Source organism: Polypterus senegalus, chromosome 11 (genome assembly GCF_016835505.1).
Source record: "Polypterus senegalus isolate Bchr_013 chromosome 11, ASM1683550v1, whole genome shotgun sequence".
NCBI classification, from domain to species: domain Eukaryota; kingdom Metazoa; phylum Chordata; class Cladistia; order Polypteriformes; family Polypteridae; genus Polypterus; species Polypterus senegalus.
The window spans coordinates 104,761,731-104,789,062 of record NC_053164.1 but is presented as its reverse complement, the minus strand read 5'-3'; the positions used below and the strand labels follow the sequence as shown (position 1 = coordinate 104,789,062).

Here is a 27,332-nt window from a genome sequence, read left to right as displayed (position 1 = left end):
ATTAGTATAGATAGCAAAATACCCGCGCTTTGCAGCGGAGAAGTAGTGTGTTACAAAAGTTATGAAAAAGAAAAGGAAACATTTTTAAAATAACGTAACATGATTGTCAATGTAATTGTTTTGTCACTGTTATGAGTGTTGCTGTTTTATATATATATAGTAAAATACGTGTGCTTCGCAGCGGCAAAGTACTGCATTAAAATTTTTATTAAGAGGAAAATTAAACCTTTTTAAACTGAGGGAAAATATGGCAATAATTATTTGTTAAGGATCTCTTTGTATACCACATTGTCAGTTCGGCTCTCTGGTTGTAATATGACGAAGCTGTGCGCTGAGCTTACTCTTGAGCATGCAACTTACAGTTGGCCATGTGAACAGTAATCTTGTTTCAAATCTGACAGCTTGGATTGCTGCTGTCATAATTGGTTTGAGTTTTATGGTTTGTTTAAATTACGACAGTATTTGCAGGACTAGTTGTGTTGAAGTGACATTCGGCATCTGTCAAGCGTTGTAAGCACACAACCGGTTTCATCGATAAAATCACATCCAGCTTTTGAGAGTTTAAACATTCATAAACATCAAAGTGTCCAATACTGAAATCGTCACATGTGAATCTGAAATGTTTAAGAGGCATTGGCGGTTGTCGAAAGTTGTAAAATGTTTGGCTATTTCGGTACATTTGAAAGCGACAACCGAACAATTCAGCGGCAGCCATCAACTCACATGCAGAACCATAGGTGAAGGGCTTAAGCATTTCACTCTTATAGTGCTCCTGTGTAGTATAATTATCTCCTGTACCGTCATCAGTCCACACCTTGAACCTGTCCCAGTCACTCAATACATAAGACACAATGTTCCTCCGAATATCAAGAGTGAGCCTGATATGACCGTGCAATATGTAACAAAGAGAATGGAAAAGGTAGGTGCCATCTCCAGGCATGGAAACCACTCGGTAAGTGACAGTTCTTTGATCAATAGTGATCACCTCAATAGACATGGTAATGGGGGTTGGAATGATAAAGGAAATGGGTACCTGAGAAATGTAAAGTAAGTCTAAAATACCTATACAATAACTATAATTGTAATAAACAAACAATAAAACAGCGGAGAAGCCGTGGATTAAACAAAAAGGCTGTAGTTATCAGTAGGGAGACGTGAATCCCGTGGCGAAGCAAGGAAGGGAATGTAGAGACCGGAGCGACGGACGGTCTTATATAGGCAGGCAGCCAACAACGTGGGAGGCGTTGGGATGGGGGACCCAACGGCACCTGACACGGTGACCGAGCTGCAGGCTATGGACGTATATATGTACGTAAGTAGGATTCAGTTAGCGTTGGGAACCCGTGTACCAAATTTCGTGAAAATGGGCCCATAAGTAACAAAGACTGTTGAAAAGTTCAATATGGCGGCTGACAGTGGCATCATACCACCGAAATAAGTGCGTACATTGGTTTCGGTTAGTGCAGGGAAGCCGCCTACCAAATTTCGAGAAGATGGGGCCATAAATAAGAAAGTTCAACATGGCGGACGTTGTCGACCTTTATCGATCGTTATGACCGTTACGTTTAGAATTTCGAAATGAAACCTGCTTAACTTTTGTAAATAAGCTGTAAGGAATAAGCCTGCCAAATTTCAGCTTTCTACCTACATGGGAAGTTAGAGAATTAGTGATGAGTCAGTGAGTCAGACAGTCAATCAGTCAGTGAGGGCTTTGCCTTTTATTAGTATAGATTACACAGCTAACCTCAACAATATTTCCTAAGAGTTACATAGTAAAAACAAGAGCATTATAAAGTAAATGAATGACAACACAAACAACATTTATTTATATAGCGCATTTTCATACAAAAAAAAAAAAAAAACGTAGCTCAAAGTGCTTTACATAATGAAGAATAGAAAAATAAAAGACACAGTAAGAAAATAAAATAAGTCAACATTAATTAACATAGAGTAAGAGTAAGGTCCATAATCCAGACGGTTGGAGAAAAAAATAAAATCTGCAGGGATTCCAGACCATGAGACTGCCCAGTCCCCTCTGGGCATTCTACCTAACATAAATGAAACAGTCCTCTTTGTATTTAGTGTTCTCATGGAAGGACTTGATGAGTATGGTCACGTAGACTTCTGGCTTTTAGTCCATCAATGTTGGAGCATCATGTTGGTTTAAGTAGATGGTGGTGGCGCAGGCCAAATACAAATGAAGCATACCACACAAAATAACATAAGCTTATCTTTTTTTTACTGCCTGCTGACTAAGATACCACAAACTGAAAAGGACATTAAGTTGTATATTTGCAGAAAAAAAGATCAACAAAAAGCAACAACTCTATATGCAAGAATACAATTGGGAATCAACTGGAACAAGGTTCCACACTACTGCGTGTACAGACTGTGAAACTTGATATTACGTGTAAAGTTGTTATGTGACTGTCACAAACAAAAGTGTCACTCTTATAAATAACTCCATAAATAAACAGTTCTGCTATAATTTACCAGTAATCCTGTCAAACATGTTAAGAAAGATTTCATGGATTTTGAAATGTCCTATAATCTTAACAATTTGTCCTAATGTCTTATTATTTTTCTATAAATTGATGGGACATTTAAAATGTTTATATAACAGATAGTGAATGCAATTTGTAGTTCTTTAAAAACATGTAAGTGTAACTCTGTTCTCATTCAGTAAAGAAAGTAGGTCTGTGATTCTATCTAAACCATCTGTAGTTTCCACGTTCTATGTAATATGTTTTAGCAGGCTATTGCTCCACCTCTTTCAATCCAATTAGGAAAGTTATCAGTGACAGCACAACCACCATGATGATTGAAATTAAGTTATGGGAGCAAGTTACATAGTTGCCTGAAAATAAAACAGTTTTGGCTGGTAGTATAAGGTTCAAACTGAGACAAATCAGGAATATTTTGGGTTCCACACAGAGGACTGATGGACATTTTCATATATCTCTTTATGTTCCTAAAAATGCACATCAACCGTCACTACGACATTAACCTTGTATTGGAAAGGTGAGGATACAATTTGTTTGACAATCTTTATTGCTAACATCAATACTTCATGTCATAAACATACCATTATATTATACCCTGAAATCCTATAATTATTTATCATTAAGGATGTGATTTAATGTAAAGTTTATTGTTATCCTTATTTCTTAAAAGTCACACACCACCTAACACCTAGTAGGTATTTAATGCTTACTGTGGAATAAGAACTTTGATATCCATAAACCACAGCTGCACTTATAGAAGTGCAAAGCTGTACTTATAGAAGTACAAACAGGATTAAGCATGTCTGAGAATGTCTCTTTTTTTGTAACAATTTATAAATTTGTACATAAATACCTTATAGCCAGTCCTCCAAAAATACTCCCGTATTGCTCTCACCATCACTAAAGCAACAGGGAATGTTGCATTAACCGATTCTTTCCCAGTTGATGTCTTTATAAAGTCTGATCCTGAAAAAGATAAGAAGCACATTACTCTGAACACCTATATGGTCTATTCATGGTTGTAAACTATGGCAAGCATATAAACCAGGGGTGGCGAACTCCAGGCCTGGAGTGCTGCAGTGGCTACAGGTTTTCATTCTAACCCTTTTCCTAATCAGTGACCAGTTTTCACTGCTAATTAACTTTTTCCCATCACTTTAATAGCCCTGTTAGAAGAGTTCAGCCCTCTGAATTGATTCATTTTTCATTAAAATGACAACCAAGCAGAAATAAGATATGAAACAAGCTAACAGATGACCAGCTAAAATGGGGCTTCACAATCCAACCACTTTCACTCCAATCATTTTCTTAATGAGAAGCCAATTCTTGCTATTATTTAAACTCGTTATTTAATTCAATGACTTGTTGCTGCTCTCATTCTGCCACAGCACACATTTCAAAAACTGTTGTTTTTCTGTTTCTTGTAAGAGCACCGTCAACATGTTTTGGTGACCTGAGAGATCAGCCTTGCCAAGATCATCACCTCTCTTTAATTTCATATATTGTGTAATGGGCACAGGGGAGCTGGCCATGTGGTGGCTCGTTTTGTGACTCATTATTGTTTGGCTGCTAATTAAAGAAAAAGAAACAACTATGGGGCCTGAGTTAAGTTAATTAAAAGAAGTAATCAGCAGCAAAAACTGTTACAAATTAAGAAGATGGCAAGAGTGAAAACCTGCTGCCACTGTGTCACTCTAGGCCTGGAGTTCGCCAACCCTGATATAAACAATACGTGAATTCACTATATCAATTTGGACCTGCTGCCTGTTTTTGGTATTTCTGGCCTCTCTTACGAGTTACTTAACAGATATGAGAAATTAAAAAAAAAATCAGTATGTGCTAAAAAGTTGAAAGTTTAAGAAATAAACGTTTTGGCTGGACTGTAAAAAAAAAAAAAAATTACACAAAATAATTAAAAAGTTGGTTAAATGAAGGGAACAATATTCCAACCCACTTAGGGATGTGTATTAAAGTCGTTTGATGGGTACAATTAATACTCCAAAACACTTAAAGATATGTACAAAAGTGGTGACTAGAATTTGCTGCTTTTAAGTTTAATATTCTAGTGACTTTAAAAATGTACTCATTGTCACTTAATGTCTGTTTTGCAGGAGCATCAAAGATAGAAGACCTTGAACATGAAGATGTCTCACCTGGAGCAGTACCTAAGGTGATGTGAGCATGGAAATAAGTGTGCAGCCCATCATCAGAAAACAGGACTATTATCTATGACATACAGTGTCATGCAAATGTTTGGGCACCCATACTTAAAATGTCTGTTACTGTGAATAGTTAAGTGAGCAGAAGATGAACTGATCATCAAAAAGGCACAAAGTTAAAGATGGCATATTTGTTTAATATTTAAGCAAGATTACATTTTTATTTCCATCATTCACTGGTACAAAATAATAAAGAAATGAAAAGGGCCTGAAGCAGAAGTCTGGGCACCTGACATGATCAGTACTTATTAACACCCCCTTTGGCAAGCATCACAGCTTGTAAACGCTTTCTGTAGCCAGCTAAGAGTCTTTCAGTTCTTACTTGGGGTATTTTAACCAATTTGTCCTTGCAAAAGGCTTCTAATTCTTAAACTGTGTGTTCTTTTGAATCTATCCACAATTTTTCAATGATGTTTAGGTTGAGGGACAGTGAGGGACATGGCAAAAAGACAGGAGACAGAGCTGGATGTGACAGAGTTAAAGAAGTTAAGATTTCTATTGGGTGAATGAGGATGAATAGGTTTAGAAATAAGTCCATTAGAGGGTCAACCCAGGTTGGATGCTTTTGAGACCAAATGAGGCAAGACTGTGCTGGTTTGGACAAGTGCAAAGGAGAGATGCTGGGTATATTGGGAGAAAGATGGTAGGGATGGAGCTGGCAGGCAAGAGGAAAGCCCAAGAAGAGGTTTATGGATGTGGTGAGAGAGCACATGCAGGAGGTGTGTGTGACAAAGCAAGAAGCAAAGGACAGGAAGATCTGCTGTGGCGACCCCTAACGGGACCAGCTGAAAGAAGGAGAAGATCTTGTTGTAGGATCAAACCTCTTTTTAACTTCAACATTTTTTATAGATGATAAAATGAGTTTTAAGCACAGCAGAAAAAAGGAACATTTGAAAAAAGATAAAAGTAACATTGCAACAAATCGCGTTATGAACTGAAAAATTAACTTTTGAAAAATCCGTAATACAAAAACCACCAAGAAAACTAACCTTGCATGAGTCGAGTTCTGGCATGAAGGGTTTTCCTTCAGGTGTTTTCTCTCTTGTGATTTTTTGGGTTTCTGGTGCTTTTAGCTCCTTGTGACCCAATCCTTCGTGTTTGCGCCCTACATTACTGGCAGTCTGGCTTTGTTTACATTGTGCTGCTTGAAAGCACGAGGGTTCTCAGATTGGTAAATGAGTAAACTGGTAAACATTTTTTCCACCTTTTGTAATTTCTTTCTTTACTTCGATTTCAATTTTCTTCAAAACTTTCTTCTGACCACTCTCCACTTGCTTAGAAGCCATAGTTAACTGCAAAAGCACACGAAATACTGTAGAGCACAAAGAGAGTGCACGTCTTATTGAAAAAATGAACAAGGAGCGGCTTTGCTTAAATGAAAAAGCATGGCCGCTCTCTTTCTCTCTCAGGCTGCCTGTGGGGGGAGGGGGAGCTTGCACTACAGCCTACAGATAGGCAGGCAAACACGCAGCAATCTCCTCCTCCCCTTCCCAGCAGGCACGCGTGCTGCTCGCTCGCTCTTGCTCTCTCTCTCTCTCAACTGAGGACGCAAGGGAAACTGGCTTGTTCAGTAAACACGTGCAGCAATCTCCTCCTCCCCCTTCCCAGCAGGCACGTGCTCGCCGCTCTTTCTCTCTCTCTCTTTCAGCTCAGCTTGCAGGCAGGCAAGGGAACCTGACTTGTTCGTATACCGAGTGTGTGGTTGTGAACCGAGGCAAAAGTTTGCATCTTTTGGTCATGAACCGGGCGCTCGGAACGAGTTCCACTGTGTATATATATATATATATATACACACACACACACACACACACAGTGAACCCTCGTTTATCACGGTTAATCCATTCCAGACTCTACCGTGATAAATGAATTTTCGCGAAGTAGGATTCTTTATTTGTAAATCGAATAGTTTCACAGTTAGAGTATAGAAAACATGTTTACGACCTTCTAAATACGTTTTTTTAACATTATTAGAGCCCTCTAGACATGAAATAACACCCTTTAGTCACCATTACACTCGTATTACCCAATATATTAGACAAAATAAGAGAAAATAAGACATATTAGACGTTACAAATATCATATTACTAGGCGCACTCACCTTTTAAGGCGACCGACTTTTATCCTCAATTTTTGTGCGCTCCATGCGTACATCAGACATGTAAGTGTAGGGAATGAGAACATCAAAGTGCCCATTCATAACATCTCCCGAAAACCTACGTTTTTTTTTATCCCCTCAAGTGCCTATCCAAAGTCGTACAATGTCAGCCTGAATCTGTACCACTAAAGACGGAGTTTCATGCACTAAATAAGCTATAGATGAGAATAAGCAAGCACCATCTCCCCTGATATTTACTACGCGGTGAGGCATTTGTACTCCATCAACATTAATTATTTCCAGAGAAATAATTTTGTCTATTTTTCCAGCGCATCGCGCACAAAAGCAAGGGAACGATGAAAGCAGCAGAACTCTGCTCACATCGCGTCGCTTCGAACCTCAAGCCACAAGTAGTAAGTCTGTAATAAGCAGAATACCGCTACGCTTTGCACTCATGGGACGGAAGGACAATCCCGAATGCTTTTATAGAGTAGATTGTTGTACTGTACATTTAATTGCACACAACCACTAACCTATGAAGGCACGACCTCAGTAGGAGAGTCTTCAGAGGTAGTGCAGTATCTTCAGCAGGTGCGTTGTTGTCTTCAGTGAAGTACTAGGAGTAGGCAGTGGGTGTTTGGGTGCGCGACTGAAGAACATCTTGATAGGCAGTTGCTGGCGCTGTCTTTTCATATGCGTGAGGAGGCTTTTGTAGGGTATTGCCATCTTTAATCATACCCAAGAGTTTCACCTTCTCCTGGTTAGTAAGCATCTTCGTCCGGCGCTTAGTTTTATTGTCAGAAGGCTTAGAAAAAGCAGCACGTTTAGGAGCCATCGTAGGGCTTAGATAAAAGTTCTCAGAAAGCGCATGCGTAGTGACATAAGCGTGTATGAGAAAAAAATCGCGATAGAGTGTAGCCACGAAAGTCGAAGCGTGATATAGCGAGGGATCACTGTATATATATATACCATGTAAATGGTCATGAAAATAAAGAAAACACATTGAATGAGGAGGTGTGTCCAAACTTTTGGCCTGTACTGTGTATACACACACATAATATATATATATATATATATATATATATATATATATATATATACAGTCATGTGAAAACATTAGGACACCCTTTGAAAGCATGTGGTTTTTGTAACATTTTTAATAAATGGTTATTTCATCTCCGTTTCAACAATACAGAGAGATTAAAGTAATCCAACTAAACAAAGAAAACTGAAGAAAAGTCTTTTCAAGATCTTCTGTAAATGTCATTCTACAAAAATGCCTATTCTAACTGAGGAAAAGATAGGACACCCTCACATGTATTCCCTCTTAAATTGGCTCAGATCTCACACAGGTATATCACACCAGGTGCACATAATTAGTAGATCGTTACTCTGCATGTTGAATGAGGCTTGCCCTATTTAAACCTCAGACATTTAGTTTGGTGTGCTCCTGACTGTTGAAGTGAGAGTGAGCACCATGGTGAGAACAAAAGAGCTGTCAGAGGACTTCAGAAAAAGATTGTAGCAGCCTATGAGTCTGGGAAGGGATTTAAAAGATCTCAAAAGATTTTGAAATCAGCCATTCCACTGTCCGGAAGATAGTCTACAAGTGGAGGGCTTTCAAAACAACTGCCAACATGCCCAGGACTGGTCGCCCCAGCAAGTTCACCCCAAGAGCAGACCGCAAGATGCTAAAAGAGGTCTCCAAAACCCTAAAGTGTCATCTCGAGAACTACAGCAGGCTCTGGCTACTGTTGATGTAGAAGTACATGCCTCTACAATCAGAAAGAGACTGTACAAGTTTAACTTGCATGGGAGGTGTGCAAGGAGGAAACCTTTGCTTTCCAAGAGAAACATCGAGGCCAGACTGACATTTGCCAGAGATAAAGTTGACAAAGACCAGGACTTCTGGAATAATGTTCTTTGGACAGATGAGTCCAAAATTGAATTATTTGGACACAACAGCAGAGGACATGTTTGGCGTAAACCAAACACAGCATTCCAAGAAAAGAACCTCATACCAACTGTGAAGCATGGAGGTGGAAGTGTCATGGTTTGGGGCTGCTTTGCTGCAGCAGGACCTGGTCAGCTCACCATCATAGAATCCACGATGAATTCTACTGTGTATCAGAAGGTGCTTGAAGAACATGTGAGACCATCAGTTAGAAAATTAAAGCTGAAGCGGAACTGGACCATGCAACATGACAATGACCCAAAACATACTAGTAAATCAACCAAAGATTGGCTGAAAAAGAAGAAATGGAGAGTCCTGGAATGGCCAAGTCAAAGTCCAGATTTGAATCCCATTGAGATGCTGTGGGGTGACTTGAAAAGGGCTGTATGCAAGAAACCCCTCAAACATCTCACAGCTGAAAAAGTTCTGCATTGAGGAGTGGGGTAAAATTTCCTCAGACCGATGTCGAAGACTGGTAGATGGCTACAAGAACCGTCTCACTGCAGTTATTTCAGCCAAAGGAGGTAACACTCGCTATTAGGGGCAAGGGTGTCCTATCTTTTTCCTCAGTTAGAATAGGCATTTTTGTAGAATGACATTTACAGAAGATCTTGAAAAGACTTTTCTTCAGTTTTCTTTGTTTAGTTGGATTACTTTAATCTCTCTGTATTGTTGAAACGGAGATGAAATAACCATTTATTAAAAATGTTACAAAAAACCACATGCTTTCAAAGGGTGTCCTAATGTTTTCACATGACTGTATATATATATATATATATATACAGTGGAACCTCGGTTTGTTCCGGAAACGTGCTCACAATCCAACACTCGTATATCAAAGCGAATTTCCCCATAAGAAATAATGGAAACTCAGATAATTCGTTCCACAACCCAAAACTATTCATATAAAAATGATTAATACAAAATATAAAGTAAAATACATAATACAAATTAACCTGCACTTTACCTTTAAAAAGAATCATGGCTGGTGTGAGTTTCTAAACTCATGTGAGATTCCACCCAACAGAACGACACGCGGAAGAGTGTCCCAAAGCAAATCGCAGTCTCCCAGCGATGTAGCAGTTCGCCGTATAAGTGCATCCAAAAAGATCGCAGACATGCTATAAGTGCCTGTCGTCAATGGGTCATACAAGGAACATTATAAAGATCCCGCTGCAATAAATAACAGCGCTGTTGCTGTTTTAAGCTGAATAAAGCTAGTGTTAAAGTACCGAGACTCAGCGTCGTGTTTTGGGGAGCAAGATGGGGACTCGCACTTCACAGCGCACACACACACAGTCACAATGCTGTAGTAAACAGAGAGACGCGCTGGGCAAGCGAGATAAGGAGAGAGAGAGAGAGACGTGCTGGGCGAGCAAGATAAGGAGAGAGAGAGAGAGAGAGACACGCTGTAAACAGAGAGACGCGCTGGGCGAGCAAGCGAGATAAGGAGAGAGAGAGACGCGCTGGGCAAGCAAGCGAGATAAGGAGAGAGACAGAAGAACCATCAGCTCAGTTGTGATCACATGACGCTCAGCAGACAAAGTGTATCCATACTGCTTGTATTGCAAGACATCGTTCATTTATCAAGTCAAAATTTATTAAAAATTTTTGCTCGTCTTGCAAAACACTCGTAAACCGAGGTTCCACTGTATATATGAATATATATATATATTATATAATCCAATAATAATACTTATAATAATAATATCAAAATGGTGTAGCATAGAAGACACAGACATGGAAAAATAAATTAATGCAGCAAAAAGACTGCATCTCTAGGCTTTGACTGCATTGGTAAATATGGAGCATTTCTCAAATGGGCCCACAATAAAACCTGCAATAAAACTTTACAAAATAGCGCCCTGTGTTCTTCACTACAGTTTACGAATTGAGAGATTTCACTCTGCCTATTTCCCCAGCATGCCAGAAGAATCCTCAATAGTTAGGCTCTTGCTGGAAAAAAACTATGACATCATGCACTGATTGGATGGCGATACTGAATTATTTGCATACATTGACAAGAAAAACAACAAACAGAAATCAGTGGTAAATGTTTAAAGAATAACTACTGGGATTTCATTTAATTATACAATTATATTAGGAAGGTCAGTTTATGATTTATAGGGTTGCATGATATGATCATGACTATACTGCTAACATCGCCATATGCAACATTTAATGCTTGTGGGTTAAAAAGAGGGCTACTGATACCCAAGTCTCTGCATATAAGTGCTAACAGGTCATGTTTATTTTCATTCATGTAACACAAATTCGATATTTTTTAGCAATGTGAAATGCAAAGAACAAAAGAAGTCTTTCAAGATCGCCCAATGTGTTTTCTGAAATTTCATGCCTCAAGCGTGTATTTTTCTGAGTAAGCCTTGTAGTCAGCCTTAATGGAATGTCTTTTCAGCATTCTGATATAATGAAACCACAATTTTAAATTAAACATTTTACATCTTGTTCCTATCAGTAATACTTCCTCTCTCTTGTATCTTCAGGTTTCTATATACAGACTTGCCAATGATACCACTCATGGCAAAAACTGGAATTAATTCACTTTAAAATGGTGTCTGAATGTGCCTTAGCAACCTGTAGAAACACAAAGGCTTGAATGCAGCAGGAATAGACTTTCAAACTTTCATCAAATTTTTACCATCACGACTTTTCTGATGGGGTGGCACTTCCTCGTTGCCCCTACAGATGGACTTATGTGTACAGTTGTTCTTGTGGTCCTCTAGTGGTCAGAGGCCTAGATGCAATGCATATTATCCATTATTTTCACCCTTGAATATATAGTGCCAATACATGGTAACACTGTGAATAATGCTGTTGTCACCATTTCTAAATGGATTTTTCTTCCACATCCTCAAAAATGTGTAAGCGAGGTAAAAGGTATTTCAAACAGGCCTATGTGTGAGAGCCTGTGTGAGAATGTGCATTAGAGTGTCCTGCAATGGAATCCTAAAAAGGTAAATTAATAAATATATGTAGCCTTTACCACAGAAGTGGCATGTAGTACTAGGTGCTAAAATAATTAGAATACAGCTTCTTGAAACTTAAGAACAACTGTGCAATCAATGCTATAGCTTTAAAATTCAGGATTCACTTTAATACATACATTATGCCTTTGCACAACTATGTCCACCCAGGAGATCACTATCAACCAGTAAATAAGTTTAAAAAACTAAATAATAATAACACTTCAAGCTGATACTCGATTTTATCAGCAACACTCCTGGTTATCAACATTCCTGTATTAAAAACAATGAAATCCTAAACTACTAAGAAAATAAGCCAAAGTCTTGCTATGGTGTTTTTACATCATGATGGCAAGTATTAATCTGTTTTAAACATGCATGTTGCATTAGAGAACAGGCAGCTAATAATGTAGTTCATATGGAAAGGAGTTGGAGTCAGTAGTTTCAAAATGAAAACTGTTTTTATTGGTTGATTCCATTGGCACTTCTTTAAAAAAGTTCACCATTTGCACAACCAAAAAAAAAATTGCGAGTGAAACCACAAAATTATTTCATAAACAAAATAAAAGCACTCACTCAGTCCAATTTACTATTCTACAGTGATTAATGATGGCTAAAAAACAAGAGCAGAATATGAATTTTACATATACTACAGCACAGTGAATCTTGTCCTGATGCAGCAGGATTAATATACATTTTAAAACTTGTAGACCGTATAATGCTTTGTTCTCTGTGAAAATGTTAACTGAGATAGGAAAATATTAATACAGTACCTTGTTTAAACATAAAAATATATATAGAACAGTTCAAGATGTACTACACCAAGTCAGATAAACAGATAATGCAAGAAAAAAAAACAAACACTGATTAAAACACATTTATATACTCAGCAAAAAAAGAAACGTCCTCTGACTTTCAACTGTTTTTACTTTCAGTAAACTTAATGTGTAAATATTTGTATGAACACTAAAAGAGTCAAGTTCATAAGACATGAACTAAAAATGTTTCACAATGTGTCCCTGAATGAAGGGAGGCTCAAAATCAAAAGTACCAGTCAGTATCTGGTGTGGCCACCAGCTGCTTGAAGTACTGCAGTGCATCTCATCCTCATGGACTGGACCAGATTTGTCAGTTCTTGCTGTGAGATGTTACCCAACTTTTCCACCAAGGCACCTGCAAGTTTCTGGACATTTCTGGGGGGAATGGCCCTAGCACTCACCCTGCGATCCAACAGGTCCCAGACGTGCTCAATTCCTTCAACGATAAACACGAATCCGTCCATCACCCCTGGTGAGACAAAACCGTGACTCATCAGTGAAGAGCACTTTTTGCCACTCCTGTCTGGTCCAGCGAAGGTGGGTTTGTGCCCATAGGCGGCGTTGTTGCTGGTGATGTCTGGTAAGGACCTGCCTTACAACAGGCCTACAAGCCCTCAGTCCAGCCTCTCTCAGCCTATTGCGGACAGTCTGAGCACTGATGGAGGGATTGTGTGTTCCTGGTGTGACTCGGGCAGTTGTTGTGGCAATCCTGTATCTGTCACGCAGGTGTGATATTCGGATGTACCGATCCTGTGCAGGTGTTGTTACATGTGGTCTTCCACTGCGAAGATGATCAGCTGTCCTTCCTGTCTCCCTGCAGCGCTGTCTTAGGCGTCTCACAGTGCGGGCATGGCAATTTATTGCCCTAGCCACATCAGCAATCCTCATGCCTCCCTGCAGCATGCCTAATGCACGTTCACGCAGATGAGCAGGGACCCTGGGCATCTTTCTTTGGGTGTTTTTCACAGTCGGTAGACAAGTCTCTTTAGTGTCCTGTGTTTTTAGAACTGTGACCTTAAATGCCTACTTTCTGTAAGCTGTTAAGGTCTTAACGACCATTCCACAGGTGCATGTTAATTAATTGATTATGGTTAATTGAACATGCATGGAAAACATTGTTTAAACCCTTTACAATGAAGATCTGTAAAGTTATTTGGATTTTTAAAACATTATTGTTGAAATACACAGTCCTGAAAAAGGGACGTTTCTTTTTTTGCTGAGTATATATGTCAAGTTTAATCTGTTTTGAGAAAAATTTTATAAACAAACAGTATAATGCATACCACAGAATGATTCTAACAAAAGGAAAAAGAACGTGACAAAACTGTATTTTGAAATTATTCATTGTTGGGACTGTAAACCAATTTAAACGGAAAAAGCTTAAAAAAAGAAAACTCAAAACCTACAAATATTCAATATTTTTAGACTACAGCGACAACAGTTGCCGGCATTACTACCTGACAGCATCTAAGTTCTGGGTCTATATCCAAACCCAGTTACATAACAAGCTAAAGTGCTGGTATGTTCTACTGTTTTTATCCTTCAAATTAGTTGGCAACTCAAGAGTATCTTAGTGTGGACTGATGTATGAGCATAACCTGCAATGGACAAGAGATTGTTCTTGTAACCTTGTAGCGAACATACACTTTGTCTCTTGCAAAAGTGAATCAGACAAGCAGGTGAAAAAAAATAATATAATGGTATAGTGGATTTAACTGTAGAAACTGCTCCTAAAAAAATTGCTTTTGAAATGAGAACATCATATTGTTAAATTTATTTGGTGCTTCAGGAGATGTGTCCTTTGGTACACCAGCCAATAACTTTATGTGTACAATGATTACTGGAAAACAGGAAGCACTGAAAACAAGATTCAGCTATATAACAAGCTAAAGTACTGGCAAAAACATCTTAAAATTCATCTTTGAAAGGCTGACTTGCAGAAGAAAAAAAGATTTCAGGAAAATAAAACAGCAAGAGCATGGGGGTTGGGTACTGCCATATGTCACTCTGCCAGACATCTCACTTAGGTTCAATAAAGATTTAGTTTGAATGGCTACTTAAATCCTGAACACACTTGTGGAAAAAGGGGATTAGAGTATTATTAGCAGTGATGACTCTCATTGCAATGTTGAACTGCAATAAAAAAAAATACCAAAAAATGTTTGGATCTGGCTGATGCAAATAATTGGAATGTAAAAGACCAAATAAATTAATGCATATGCATGTCACAAATATTTGCATGTCTTTCATTTCAATTTATGAAAACTACTGTATTTACCTCGACATGACCTTTTTAACATTGATACATCTGATGAAAATATCCATATAATTATATCAAAAATAGTAAATTCTCATTTTATTTATCTCTAAATATACTGTATTTGAGACCACATTAGAACTACAGACCCAAATTTATTAATTTTCAGACAAACCTGTTTGATTACTTATAAATGTGTACCATATATACAGATACGCATACCTAAAGCTCTACAAAAAGAATGACAGTGTTCCTCTCTGCATACTCTTTCATGTGCAACACTGTCTACAAACAATTATAGTTAAAATAAAAATGTACTAGATCAAAGCTCACCACAAATCTGGCAAACTGATTCAGTTTTATCCCTGTGAATTGCTCAGTATTAAAAGCAAACCATGTGTTACCCCCATTATTGAAATATAATTTAATTCAGGCACCAACTGGGACTTTTGGGAGTCTTACATATTAAAAATAACTCACAACAACGCCCTTTTTTCACCGAATGGAATCAGAACAGGATTAACTGCAATATGTATCTGGTTCCAAATCAAACACTTCATCCACTATAGAAACAACTGCAGAGAAAGGAACTTCAGATTCATTCTAATATCTATAGGGCAACTCACCTTAAAGTGTATAAATCAACTTTGGAACAAGGTGTTATACTCCAAATCACAGATACTAATTAATATGTGCTATGCAAAGATTAAAATAATTCTTAATCCAAAATTTATCACATGTATGGACTGAAATTTTACTGTGTATCTATTTTACTTTGTGAGCAGAGTCAGAGACAGGACTGTTTCACTTAATAGCTTGTCTAACATACAGTGCATCTGGAAAGTATTCAGAGCGCATCACTTTTTCCACATTTTGTTATGTTACAGCCTTATTCCAAAATGGATTAAATTCATTTTTTTCCTCAGACTTCTACACACAACACCCCATAATGACAACGTGAAAAAAGTTTACTTGAGGTTTTTGCAAATTAATTATTACATTGTTAACTTGCCTTCTAATTGTACTTAGATGGAAGAGTATTATGCCCGTCTCCAATTGACAGTGGCTAAGAAATGACCTAAACAATCTGAAATAATAAAAAAAAAAAAAGAAACATCATAATTTCAGATAATGAATGAAACTACTGATAAAATATACACCTCATAAATTCGGTGCAATGCATAGCCTAGTTCATTTTACTGTCACCTACCTCATTTGGTCATGTGTTTGGAATGTTTCAGGCTCACTCAGCAGATTTTAATTCGTAATAACTCCTAACCGTTTAACATCACTCTTTGGGTTATGTTTACTGGGACACTTCTTAATGAACAATTTATGGGAGTATCTTTCACGACTTTGCTACCATGTCACCCTATTTTACAAAGATGGAACAATTCTATTATCCACCGACTGTTATGTTCTTTAAGTTATAATTAGGAAGAAAGTCAAATGCATTTTACAAGGAACTGTCCAAATTTTATTTATTCAAATAATATGATATTTATTAACGCTCTCTTTAATTAATAAAGTATTCCAAACTCTTGTTCATCTATAGGATGCCTCAGTTTCTTCCAGGGATTACTCTGTGTTAAATTGTTTCTTAATCTTTAGACGGTTAAGGTAGGAGATGTTGTATTGGATTTGAATAACATACTGTGGGATGCAAAAGTTTGGGAAACCTTGTTAATAGTCATTATTTTCCTGTATAAATCGTTGGTTGTTACGATAAAAAATGTCAGTTAAATATATCATATAGGAGACACACACAGTGATATTTGAGAAGTGAAATGAAGTTTATTGGATTTACAGAAAGTGTGCAATAATTGTTCAAACAAAATCAGGCAGGTGCATAAATTTGGGCACCATTGTCATTTTATTGATTCCAAAACTTTTAGAACTAATTATTGGAACTCAAATTGGCTTGGTAAGCTCAGTGACCCCTGACCTACATACACAGGTGAATCCTATAATGAGAAAGAGTATTTAAGGGGGTCAATTGTAAGTTTCCCTCCTCCTTTAATTTTCTCTGAAGAGTAGCAACATGGGGGTCACAAAACAACTCTCAAATGACCTGAAGACAAAGATTGTTCACCATCATGGTTTAGGGGAAGGATACAGAAAGCTGTCCCAGAGATTTAAGCTGTCTGTTTACACAGTTAGGAACATATTGAAGAAATGGAAGACCACAGGCTCAGTTCAAGTTAAGGCTCGAAGTGGCAGACCAAGAAAGATTTTGGATAGACAGAAGCGACGAATGGTGAGAACAGTCAGAGTCAACCCACAGACCAGCACCAAAGACCTACAACGTCATCTTGCAGCAGATGGAGTCACTGTGCATCGTTCAACCATTCACCGCACTTTACACAAGGAGATGCTGTATGCGAGAGTGATGCAGAGGAAGCCTTTTCTCCGCCCACAGCACAAACAGAGCCGCTTGAGGTATGCTCAAGCACATCTGGACAAGCCAGCTTCATTTTGGAATAAGGTGCTGCAGACTGATGAAACTTAAATTGAGTTATTTGGGGATAACAAGGGGTGTTATGCATGGAGGAAAAAGAACACAGCATTCCAAGAAAAACACCTGCTACCTACAGTAAAATATGGTGGTGGTTCCATCATGCTGTGGGGCTGTGTGGCCAGTGCAGGGACTGGGAATCTTGTCAAAGTTGAGGGACGCATGGATTCCACTCAGTATCAGCAGATTCTGGAGACCAATGTCCAGGAATCAGTGACAAAGCTGAAGCTGCGCCGGGGCTGGATCTTTCAACAAGACAACGACCCGAAACACTGCTCAAAATCCACTAAGGCATTCATGCAGAGGAACAAGTACAACGTTCTGGAATGGCCATCTCAGTCCCCAGACCTGAATATAATTGAAAATCTGTGGTGTGAGTTAAATGTTCTGGAATGGCCATCTCAGTCCCCAGACCTGAATATAATTGAAAATCTGTGGTGTGAGTTAAAGAGAGCTGTCCATGCTCGGAAGCCATCAAACCTGAATGAACTAGAGATGTTTTGTAAAGAGGAATGGTCCAAAATACCTTCAACCACAATCCAGGCTCTCATTGGAACCTACAGGAAGCGTTTAGAGGCAGTAATTTCTGCAAAAGGCGGATCTACTAAATATTGATTTCATTTCTTTTTTGTGGTGCCCAAATTTATGCACCTGCCTGATTTTGTTTGAACAATTATTGCACACTTTCTGTAAATCCAATAAACTTCATTTCACTTCTCAAATACTGTGTGTGTCTCCTATATGATATATTTAACTGACATTTTCTATCGTAACAACCAAAACAATTGTAGGTGTGACAGACTTCTAGTTTATATACTCTAAATTGCAAATGCAATAAAGTGAATAAAACATAATTAACATCAGGCAATACGGTAGTGCAGTGTAAGCGCTGCAGCCTTGCAGTAAGGAGACCTGGGTTCGCTTCCCAGGTCCTCCCTGCATGGAGTTTGCATGTTCTCCCCATGTCTGCGTGGGTTTCCTTCGGGTGCTCCAGTTTCTTCCCACAGTCCAAAAACATGCAGCATAGGTGCATTGGCAGTTCTAAAATTGTCCCTAGTGTGTGTGTGCCCTGCGGTGAGCTGGTGCCCTGCCCAGGGATTTGTTCCTGCCTTGTACCCTGTGTTGGATGGGACTGGCTCCAGCAGACGCCCGTGACCCTATGTTAGGATATAGCAGGTTGGAAGATGACTCACTGACTAATTAACATCAAGCCAGATACTGCAGAAAATACTACAGCCATTCTTGGATGCAGAAATTTAATTAGAGTAGTTTTATATCTTAAACTTTTTAATGATCTTTTCTTTTAAAATTAGGGAAATATAGAAAAAATATAACAGAAAATTATTTTACACGAGTGATATAACATGAATGTATTGTCTATTGTTGTGGCCAGCTCGGTGGTTCAGCAGGTAGCATCCTGGGTCAGTGACTCGTTGGGTTTTGTTCACTCACTCTGTGTCAGTAAGGGGCTATTCTCTAAGTACTCTGAATTTCCTTCCATATCCCTGAAACACGTGTTTTGGTTTACTGGTGACTAAATTGGTTTCATGCAAGTGTGGACATTGAGATGATCTAGTACTTTGTCTAAGGCTGTTTTCTGCCTTGTGCTGAAAGCAGTACAATATGCTTTGGCTCCTCAAGTTGGATTAAGCATATTTGAGACTGTTGTGTGTTATATATTATTGGCTTGTTAAAACAAAATAAGATTTTAACACAAACGCAACTGCTTAAAAATAAGTAAGAATAAACAAGAACAAAATGTTGTTCATAAAGCATGATTTTTACAAATATGCATGTTTTCAAACTTCACATATTATAGTTCATTTTAGTATCTGTCATCACAATTGCAAAATTTCAGATTTGTACTGTTTGGTGTACTGTTATTTGCTTAGTGCGTCTGATTGAACATTTTTGTGTTTTCTAAACAGCCATTCATCCATGTAGGTAATTCACTAATGCAGTTCAACACTGTCAGAAACCTATCCTAGCAGTTTTGGGCACAAGGTCACAAACAGGCCTGGACAAAGAGCCAGCCCTCTGCAAGGTATTCTCTTCTTGGAAAGTAATCAGTTAATACAAATTGCAAACTTCTAACTTGGTTATTTCTTTCCCTCACAAATAAATCCTTTTGTCAAATAAAATGAAGGTTAATCAGCTTTTTGATAAAAATAGAAGATGAAACTGCAACTTTAATAGATTTACTAGAAACTGAAGACATAAAAATCATTCCCCTTCTGTTCTGCATCAAGTTTAATGGCTCCTCGGCAACCTCATTACTGAGCAGAACAAGATGAACATTTTCCAGTTCATTAAAGAAATGTTCTATGTATTTTTTTAACTTGCTTTGTCCTTCTTATACATTATGGGGAGTCTTAATTACATGATAATGGATAATGGTTATTAAACATAGGCTGTGGTAATGAAGCTCTATTCATTCGTAGACCAGGGAGACTGCTGGAAGGGTGAAATAAAATTGCAGACTTCTGAGATTAATGGATCAAATTATTATTCAATTTCAGGAGTCTCATCTTGAATTCATAGAAACAAGAGGAGATTAAGAAACGACCATGGTGACAAAAGCAATGCATTTTAATAATGATCTTAATCAGACCCGCGGACAATTTGGTACAGTAATCGGCTTAAGACATGATTATTAGTTAAGCATACAGTCATATTTTGGTTTAGCATCTTAGTGGTATTTTAAAACAGTGATGGTTGAAGAACAGGGTTTTGGCGCCATGCTGTGGCTACAATGATTATGTTTTTAAAGCTAAAGAGAAATTCATTATAACAGCAATATTATAAAAATAGGGCTGTTTTCAAAGCATAATACAGTATCTGAATTATTGACAACATAGTTTATTATAGCAGAATTAAGAGAATAATATTTATGCTTAGCATACTTGATTTGTAAATGCTCTTATACAAATGTTCAAGGTATTAAGGAATGTGTTGCTCTTAGCTAAGCTTTACTTTTTGGTATCTTTATATTTTACATACTCTAAAATATATATATATACATACACACACACACACACACACTGGATAGGTACATTTCATATGACAGACAAACAGTTAAATCAACATTATTTATGGTATAACATTTACTGGTGTAAACCCAGTCACAGTTTTTCTTCAGTATAATAATTTCATCCAATAATGTTAAAAATATGTCTAGAGAAGGCAACTCAAAATGCAACAAAGGAAAGTAATTCAATAGAGGGAGTAAAAGTACACATGAACATGCAACAAATTTAGAAAAGGTAAATAAAAAACAAAAATAACTTTATTTGATGAAGACTATTTCATGCTAATCATTTCCATATATAAGTCTACAATTGAATATGTACGGACTTTAACCGTAGATTCACTTCTCTTTGAAATTCCATAATCAAACGCAACATTTAGGCTGGAGTTATACTTCATGCGACGCAACACATGCTGCAGCAGACGCTCCTGCTATGCAAGTGTTATAGTGTTCATACTTGCGCGCGTACTTTACGTAAATCTGGAGGAATCCACCAGGTGGCAGTGCGAGATATTATCATGGTGAGATCATGTTCCGCTTCTCTGTGTTGTGAATTGCCTACAACACTCATTAAATTCTGATGACACCTTACACTAAAAAAAAATGTGATGATTCACACTTAATATTTTCAATCTGAACCAATATAATTCTTTTTAGCTTATTGATCCCACAATTTTTAAGTTGAGGCAAATCATTTAGAGTGATTGGGTGCAATTCACTTGTTTTTTTTTACTGAAGTAAATCTATTTTTTAAGTTGTTCTTCTTTTTTGGCAGTTGGAAAGCCATCAAACAGGAAAGATCGACCGAAAGAATATACAAACAGCCCCTCAAACACAGCACATGAACAACCTAAAATATTAAGTTAAATGAAATAGGATTTTTACGTTTGTTCCCTCCACCATAACTTAATTTGGTACAAACATTTTTTTTTACTTTGATTGAGATCTGAAACCAAATATTTCAAGCTGCAACACTAAATGACTAATCTTAAGTTGCTTGAAAGAGAAAATTTATGTTGAAAGAACAACATCAATGTTATACTTTTTTCAGTGTACTGCAATATCTCTGAAAATTATGTTTATTGATTAAATCCATCAATCCAGGGATGTGTCCATTCCAGCAAGCATTGGGCACGAGTGAGAAAAAATCCCTGGACGAGGCCTCATCTCATCGCAAGGTGAATACAAGTACTCGCATACACTAGCGTCATTTTAGCGGCACCATATCCCCAAATCTGCAGATCTTTGGAAGGAAACCGGAGCACAGTGTGGAATACAAGCAGGAAATACCAGCAACATAACTCCCTGTGAGACAGCAGTGCTATTACTCCACCACCGTGACACCCCCATGTGTGTAATTATTAACAGTATTCATTATTTAAACAAAATTATATGTAAAATGTAACATACACACTTTAATGCATTTCATCATGAAAGTGGTATCAAGTACAAATCTAAAGATTCTAAATATGCAGAGAGCTGGAATATCATGCATTTAATTTGTTCTGTGTGGTGATCTATTGCTGCGTGCCGCTGTTGTCAGGTCCAAGAAGCTCGTAGCGATTAAAAACTGGGATGACGTTTACGATGGTCTGCATTAATGATAAAGTAAACTACGAGGTTAAAGTGGACATTTCGAGATTAAAGCCGAAATTTCCACTTTAATCACAAAATACACATTTTCACCGTGTCCTTTATTTTTTTCTCAGTGGCTCAAATACAGTGCTATACATTATGTTGCTGTTGTTAAGTTGCAAAAATAAAAAAAACAAAAGATGGCACAAAAGATGGTATGTGAGACTTTTAAAATGTATCGTGTCATTACGATTGGGAATATGCGACGCTTGGATATAAAAGCACCACGAATGCATCTGTATGTCGGCATTTTGCTTCACCACATCAAAGCATTCATCCCATAGGATCTGCATAGAGGATTTCTGTCACATGTAGATAGTAAACAGAGACACGGACGTCACGTTCCGACTTTTAGCACACTGCGCCCACCAACTTTTTGCTGGTACTGCAACTCACGCACGCGACACGCTAATTTCTGAGGACCTGCTCAGAGGACGCATGAAATGAACGCTGGGAACGTGTGGCAGCCATGATGCGGGCGCGTACGCATTCTGAGCATGAAGTATAAATCAGCCCTAAGTATTTAAGTCTTCAATTGAATACGTACAGACTATAACCTTAAATTCACTTCTCTTCAAAATTCCATAATCAATAACAACATTAAGAATTCGGATTGCATTTTTTCACATAATATATCAAATGCATAATAATTCTTGTTACTACTACAAGGAGCATAGGTCATCTAAAAACTTTTGCATTTTGAAAAGTATTTCATTTCCGTACACGATCATTTCAGATCACTTGCTGTATTTTGGGCTTTACACTTCTAGACCATTTTCAACAGATAAATATTAAGATCATATTAGCTAGTAAAACAAAAAGATTACCAGTAATAGTCTTTAAAATAAATATTGTCTAAGTAAAGATTGGTTCCATTTAGCTTCTTCACACACATATTCCTAACCTAGATTATGAATTTTTAAACGATGTATTCAATATTGACAAGAAGTAGTGCCATTGCTTGTGCGTTATTACTTTAAGCAGATTGTTGATTTTTGTAACTTTGCCGAAGATCAGACATTTCCATCATTCGTGAAGAAATCCCAGTAATTCCTAATTGTTCACAAGCTTTTTTATTGTAAGTGTGTAAAGCACAATGCTGAAAAGCAACTTTGTAGTAAGGCTACTTTATAGAATAATATGTCTGTATTCAGACATGAGTGACTGAGTTTCATAGCAAAATTGTATAGGAAAGTTAACAAATAAACAAAAAACAGAGCACTTTATTTTTAACCTTCTCTTTCAAAGAGCTTATGATTTGTAAAATTTAAATAACCAGCAGCAGAGTTAACGGCAAGGTGTAATAGTAGTTTTCAAGAAAATCTGGAACTGATTAATTTATGATCTAGAGAAGTTTGCAATACATAAAGACAAATATGTGAGCACTATAAACCATAAATATAAAGGACATTTAGGAAAATGATGCTACACATGCAGGTAATGTTTGAAATATTGATTTAGAAAGACAAATAAATAAATATGCCATCTGCAACTTACTGAACTGTGTAAAGTTAAATCTTAGGTCTCGATCATATTTATTTTTCATGTATTACTCTTCCTTTTCCAAGCAACAAATTGGAAGCTGAGATGCTGCTAAAAGTATGTCACTGCAACAAACCCATTTACATAGAATATCCAGGTGGTCTTGTGAGGCAGTATTTCTATTGGACAGCAGTTGTTTCTTCCGTAATGCAGAAGTGAGCTTACTTTATATATACAAACACCAACATTAGGAAATATATACTTGTACTGTTCTTTAACAGACTAATATGTTGTTTATTTTTAAGTGTCTCCTTTTTAAAAAAAGTTTTTATTGCGTTTTATATTTGACATAGATTAAATTTAATAAACAGAGGAGAATTACAAAGATAAAGTGTTTTATTTACATTACTGCCAAGTGCAGGGGTCCTCAATCACGGTCCTGGAGAGCCGCAGTGGCTGCAGGTTTTTGCTCCAACCCAGTTGCTTAATAAAAAGCACTTATTGCTAAAGTAACACTTCTGCTTCACTTTAGTGATTTTGAACCCTTATTGCTTAATTTTGTCTTAAACAGCTATTTTAATTGCTCCTTATTATCAATAACATGCAAATGACAAGAGAGAGCAGCATTTCTCCATTTAGCTTGTTTACATTTACACCTGTGTGTATTTATCTGCACTATTGGGTTTAATTAAATACTTGGAAGAAAAATGAAGAGAAAAAAGTGAAGGACTGAGAATTACTCGTCCATTTTAGCCTTCAAATCATTTGCATGATAGAAAGGGAAAGAAAATCTAGGATATGAGAATGACCTGACATAGCAGAGTTAATTTAATTTCATAGCTTGTTAGTGCTTTATTGGCAAGAATTGCTTTCTAATTAAGCAACCAGGTCAGAACAAAAACCTGCAGCCACTGCGGCTCTCCAGGACTGGGATTGAGGACCCCTGGGCCTAGTGCTATTGTTTACTGATTTCTGCTACAAAACTTTTTTGAAAAAGACAATAAATTGTGGCTTTTTGATCATATTTTTGAAAACATTCCCACAAAAGAATAAACATGTTACCTGCCATCATGGAAACAAGGCTAGCTTTGTAGATGTTGGTAAAGGAGCCCAGTTCACCCACTGCTAGGATTGTCTTCAAGTGAGCTTCTCCACAAGCTTCTCTGAACTGACAGATTTCCTTGTATAATTCTGAAAATAGGGAAAAATTATCTTTAAGATAACTGTGGGTTTAAATTAGTTTTTTTCCACAAAATTATGATAATCTTGGAAAAGGCACAATACCGATATTTACAAATCTGCAATATGTAAAAAAATGTACAAAATACCAAGAGTAAGCTATAAGTTCTAGTTCTCATGTAGCCATATATACACATTTCGTATTTATAAAAAGTACTTATATATTTCTGAAAATATTTAAAAAATGTTAACTCATTCTTACTTGATTACAGATATACAATTGTGTAACTGGTTTCCACCAACTAATTTTTGAAAAGCCAGTGGAACAGCCAGTGGAGTAGATAACAGCATACCAATTGCACTTTAATGATATAGAACAAAAACTGAGTACAGTACCACAATTAGCCTACTACTAAGAATAAGTTTTTGGCCTTGTTCAGGTGGAAGTTTTCACAATAATTGTACATATTAATTTGGCATGGGAAATTGTTTTGCCAAGTCAAGTATATTTTGTATAAATGTTTAAACAAATGCTGTGCCTGTCCTTGAAATATAAAATGGAGTCTATTAGACACCTGTAAAAACTTTAAAACCCTTAAATCTTACCTAATAAGTCCACTTTTAAGTGGCAAAGACTCTGATTTAAAAAAATACACATTTCTGAGGTATGTTTATGACAAAGAAAAATTCAAAGTAATGAATTTTATCACAGTTTCTTGGATTGATTTTTTTCTGAGATACGTGTAGGTTTGGGTAAATTTCACTTCATAGCAACTGTTATGGGTACAGTTTTCACATATAAAAGGAAGTAAAACAGAATGAAATCACTCGTATGTCTGAAGCCATTTATGATAACTTTGCATTTTTTTAGAATATATCAAAAATATGTATATCCAGGTTGCCGAATATAAAAAGAAATTAAGTGTTTATAGTTTGCATTTACCCCTTCCTGGTAACAACAATATCTTGAACTACCTCTGCAGTTGTCCAGAGCCTCACTATAGCTCTAGTTGGCATATTTTCATTCTTTAGTCTTAGAAATTCTCTCTCTCTACTATATTCTCTCATCTGGTGGTGTCCCTTTTATTGGTATATTCTGGCCTGTACAGATATATGCTATGATCTCAGGAAGAAGTGTGGCCAATGTTACAAAAGCAGGCACGAGTCTTACACTGGAAGACAAGCCGACTATCCAGAAACACATTCCAAAGAGGCAGTGAATAGAATATGTAAGGGTTATAGAACTAAACTCTTCTTAGAAGTACCTTTTCACTTCCTCTAATGCTAAGTAAGTGACGAAAGGCACAACAAATCAAATCAAAACACAGATTAATTTGCTCCTCGTATTCCATATTAGACCAAAAGACCAGGCACAGTATTGTTTAAAACTTATTAAAAATGCTTAATTTATGAACATTTCTTGTGAAGATTTAAAGTATACCACAAATGGAAAAGATAAGTTCAACTTGAAAAATACCAAGTTTATTTTTCTCATAAATAAACTCAGAAACAGAACTGAAATTGTGTAATTCTACTTAGTAACTCTACTAAGAAAACACATTTTACATTAATCTTTTATATTGAGCATATTCCCAGGATCTGTTCACCAATACAGATGTTGAAAACATTTTAGAATTTTAAATATAGTGTTTACAGGGAAATTCCTATAAAAATTGTTGCTAGTACTCAGAACACCTTTAAAAATACAATATATGCTTCTTTAATGATTTTTCCTAAAAAGCCACCCCATGGTTCATTGTTACTACTATGTAAAACACAGGATATAACAGCACTCGATGGCAACACCTTCCCAAACAAACCATTAATTAATTTTCAAACACCCCTATTTTCAGCTTAAAGTTATGAGAGAAGATGTGCATGTTGATAACTGTTAGCATGGTAAAATTTCTTAACACTAAACCACTTAATGACATTATGATATGAATCCTCGAATATTATCAGCCTATTAGTAGTTTTAAAGTACAATACAGATGGTTAAGAACTCTAAATATTATTTGGCCAAACATTTCATTTGACAAGGCACATAACCTAAGCTACTCTAACCATGGTCTGATTGCTTATGCAAGATAGACTAGTTGCCCTCTTGGGATTTTGTCACTAGAAAATTGCAGACAATGGTGAGATACACATAAATCATCTATTGTGTGACAATTAAATTTAGTAAAAACTACCTTGTAAAATTAGAAAAGCATAAGAAAATGGCCAAACAGGTTGAGGCTAAAAGAAAGGACACAAATGCTAAAATAACAGTTCTTTACAACAGTGATGATTGCAACAGCAGTGTTAAGGTCATTCCAAGTTCCACTCCTGTAAGTTTAAAACAAGATTAGGATGTAGTCAGCATATGGTCAACTGGAAGACAAAAGTTTGAAAAAATGTTCCCTCTTCTGACTAATCTTAATTTCTGATTTTACATTCAGATGACCTGTTCAGAATTCGGTGTAAATGATATGAATCTATGAATCTATCCTGCAGTCTGTCAGGCAAAGTTGTGGAGAAAGTTTTCTTAGCATGAACTAGTCCTCTATGTACCAGATGAGCATTGGAAATTCATAGTGTACGTCAACATTGATAGTGACAATATGGATTGCTTTAGAGTAGCTGTCTACCCTTTTCCAAATGAATTACTTCTAGAAGGAAA

At 36.9% G+C, this 27,332-nt stretch overlaps 1 protein-coding gene across 1 annotated transcript in view; it reads right to left on the bottom strand.

Moving 5' to 3' along the window:
* Positions 1 to 27,332, bottom strand: part of dera (deoxyribose-phosphate aldolase (putative)) — a 59,604-nt gene that overhangs the window by 17,788 nt on the left and 14,484 nt on the right. Inside the window, exons 6-7 of the mRNA XM_039769426.1 lie at positions 24,554 to 24,682; positions 3,358 to 3,470 (exon numbers count right to left, since the gene is read on the bottom strand). Coding sequence (XP_039625360.1) covers positions 3,358 to 3,470; positions 24,554 to 24,682 — 242 coding nt within the window. The remainder of the gene's footprint in view (positions 1 to 3,357; positions 3,471 to 24,553; positions 24,683 to 27,332) is intronic.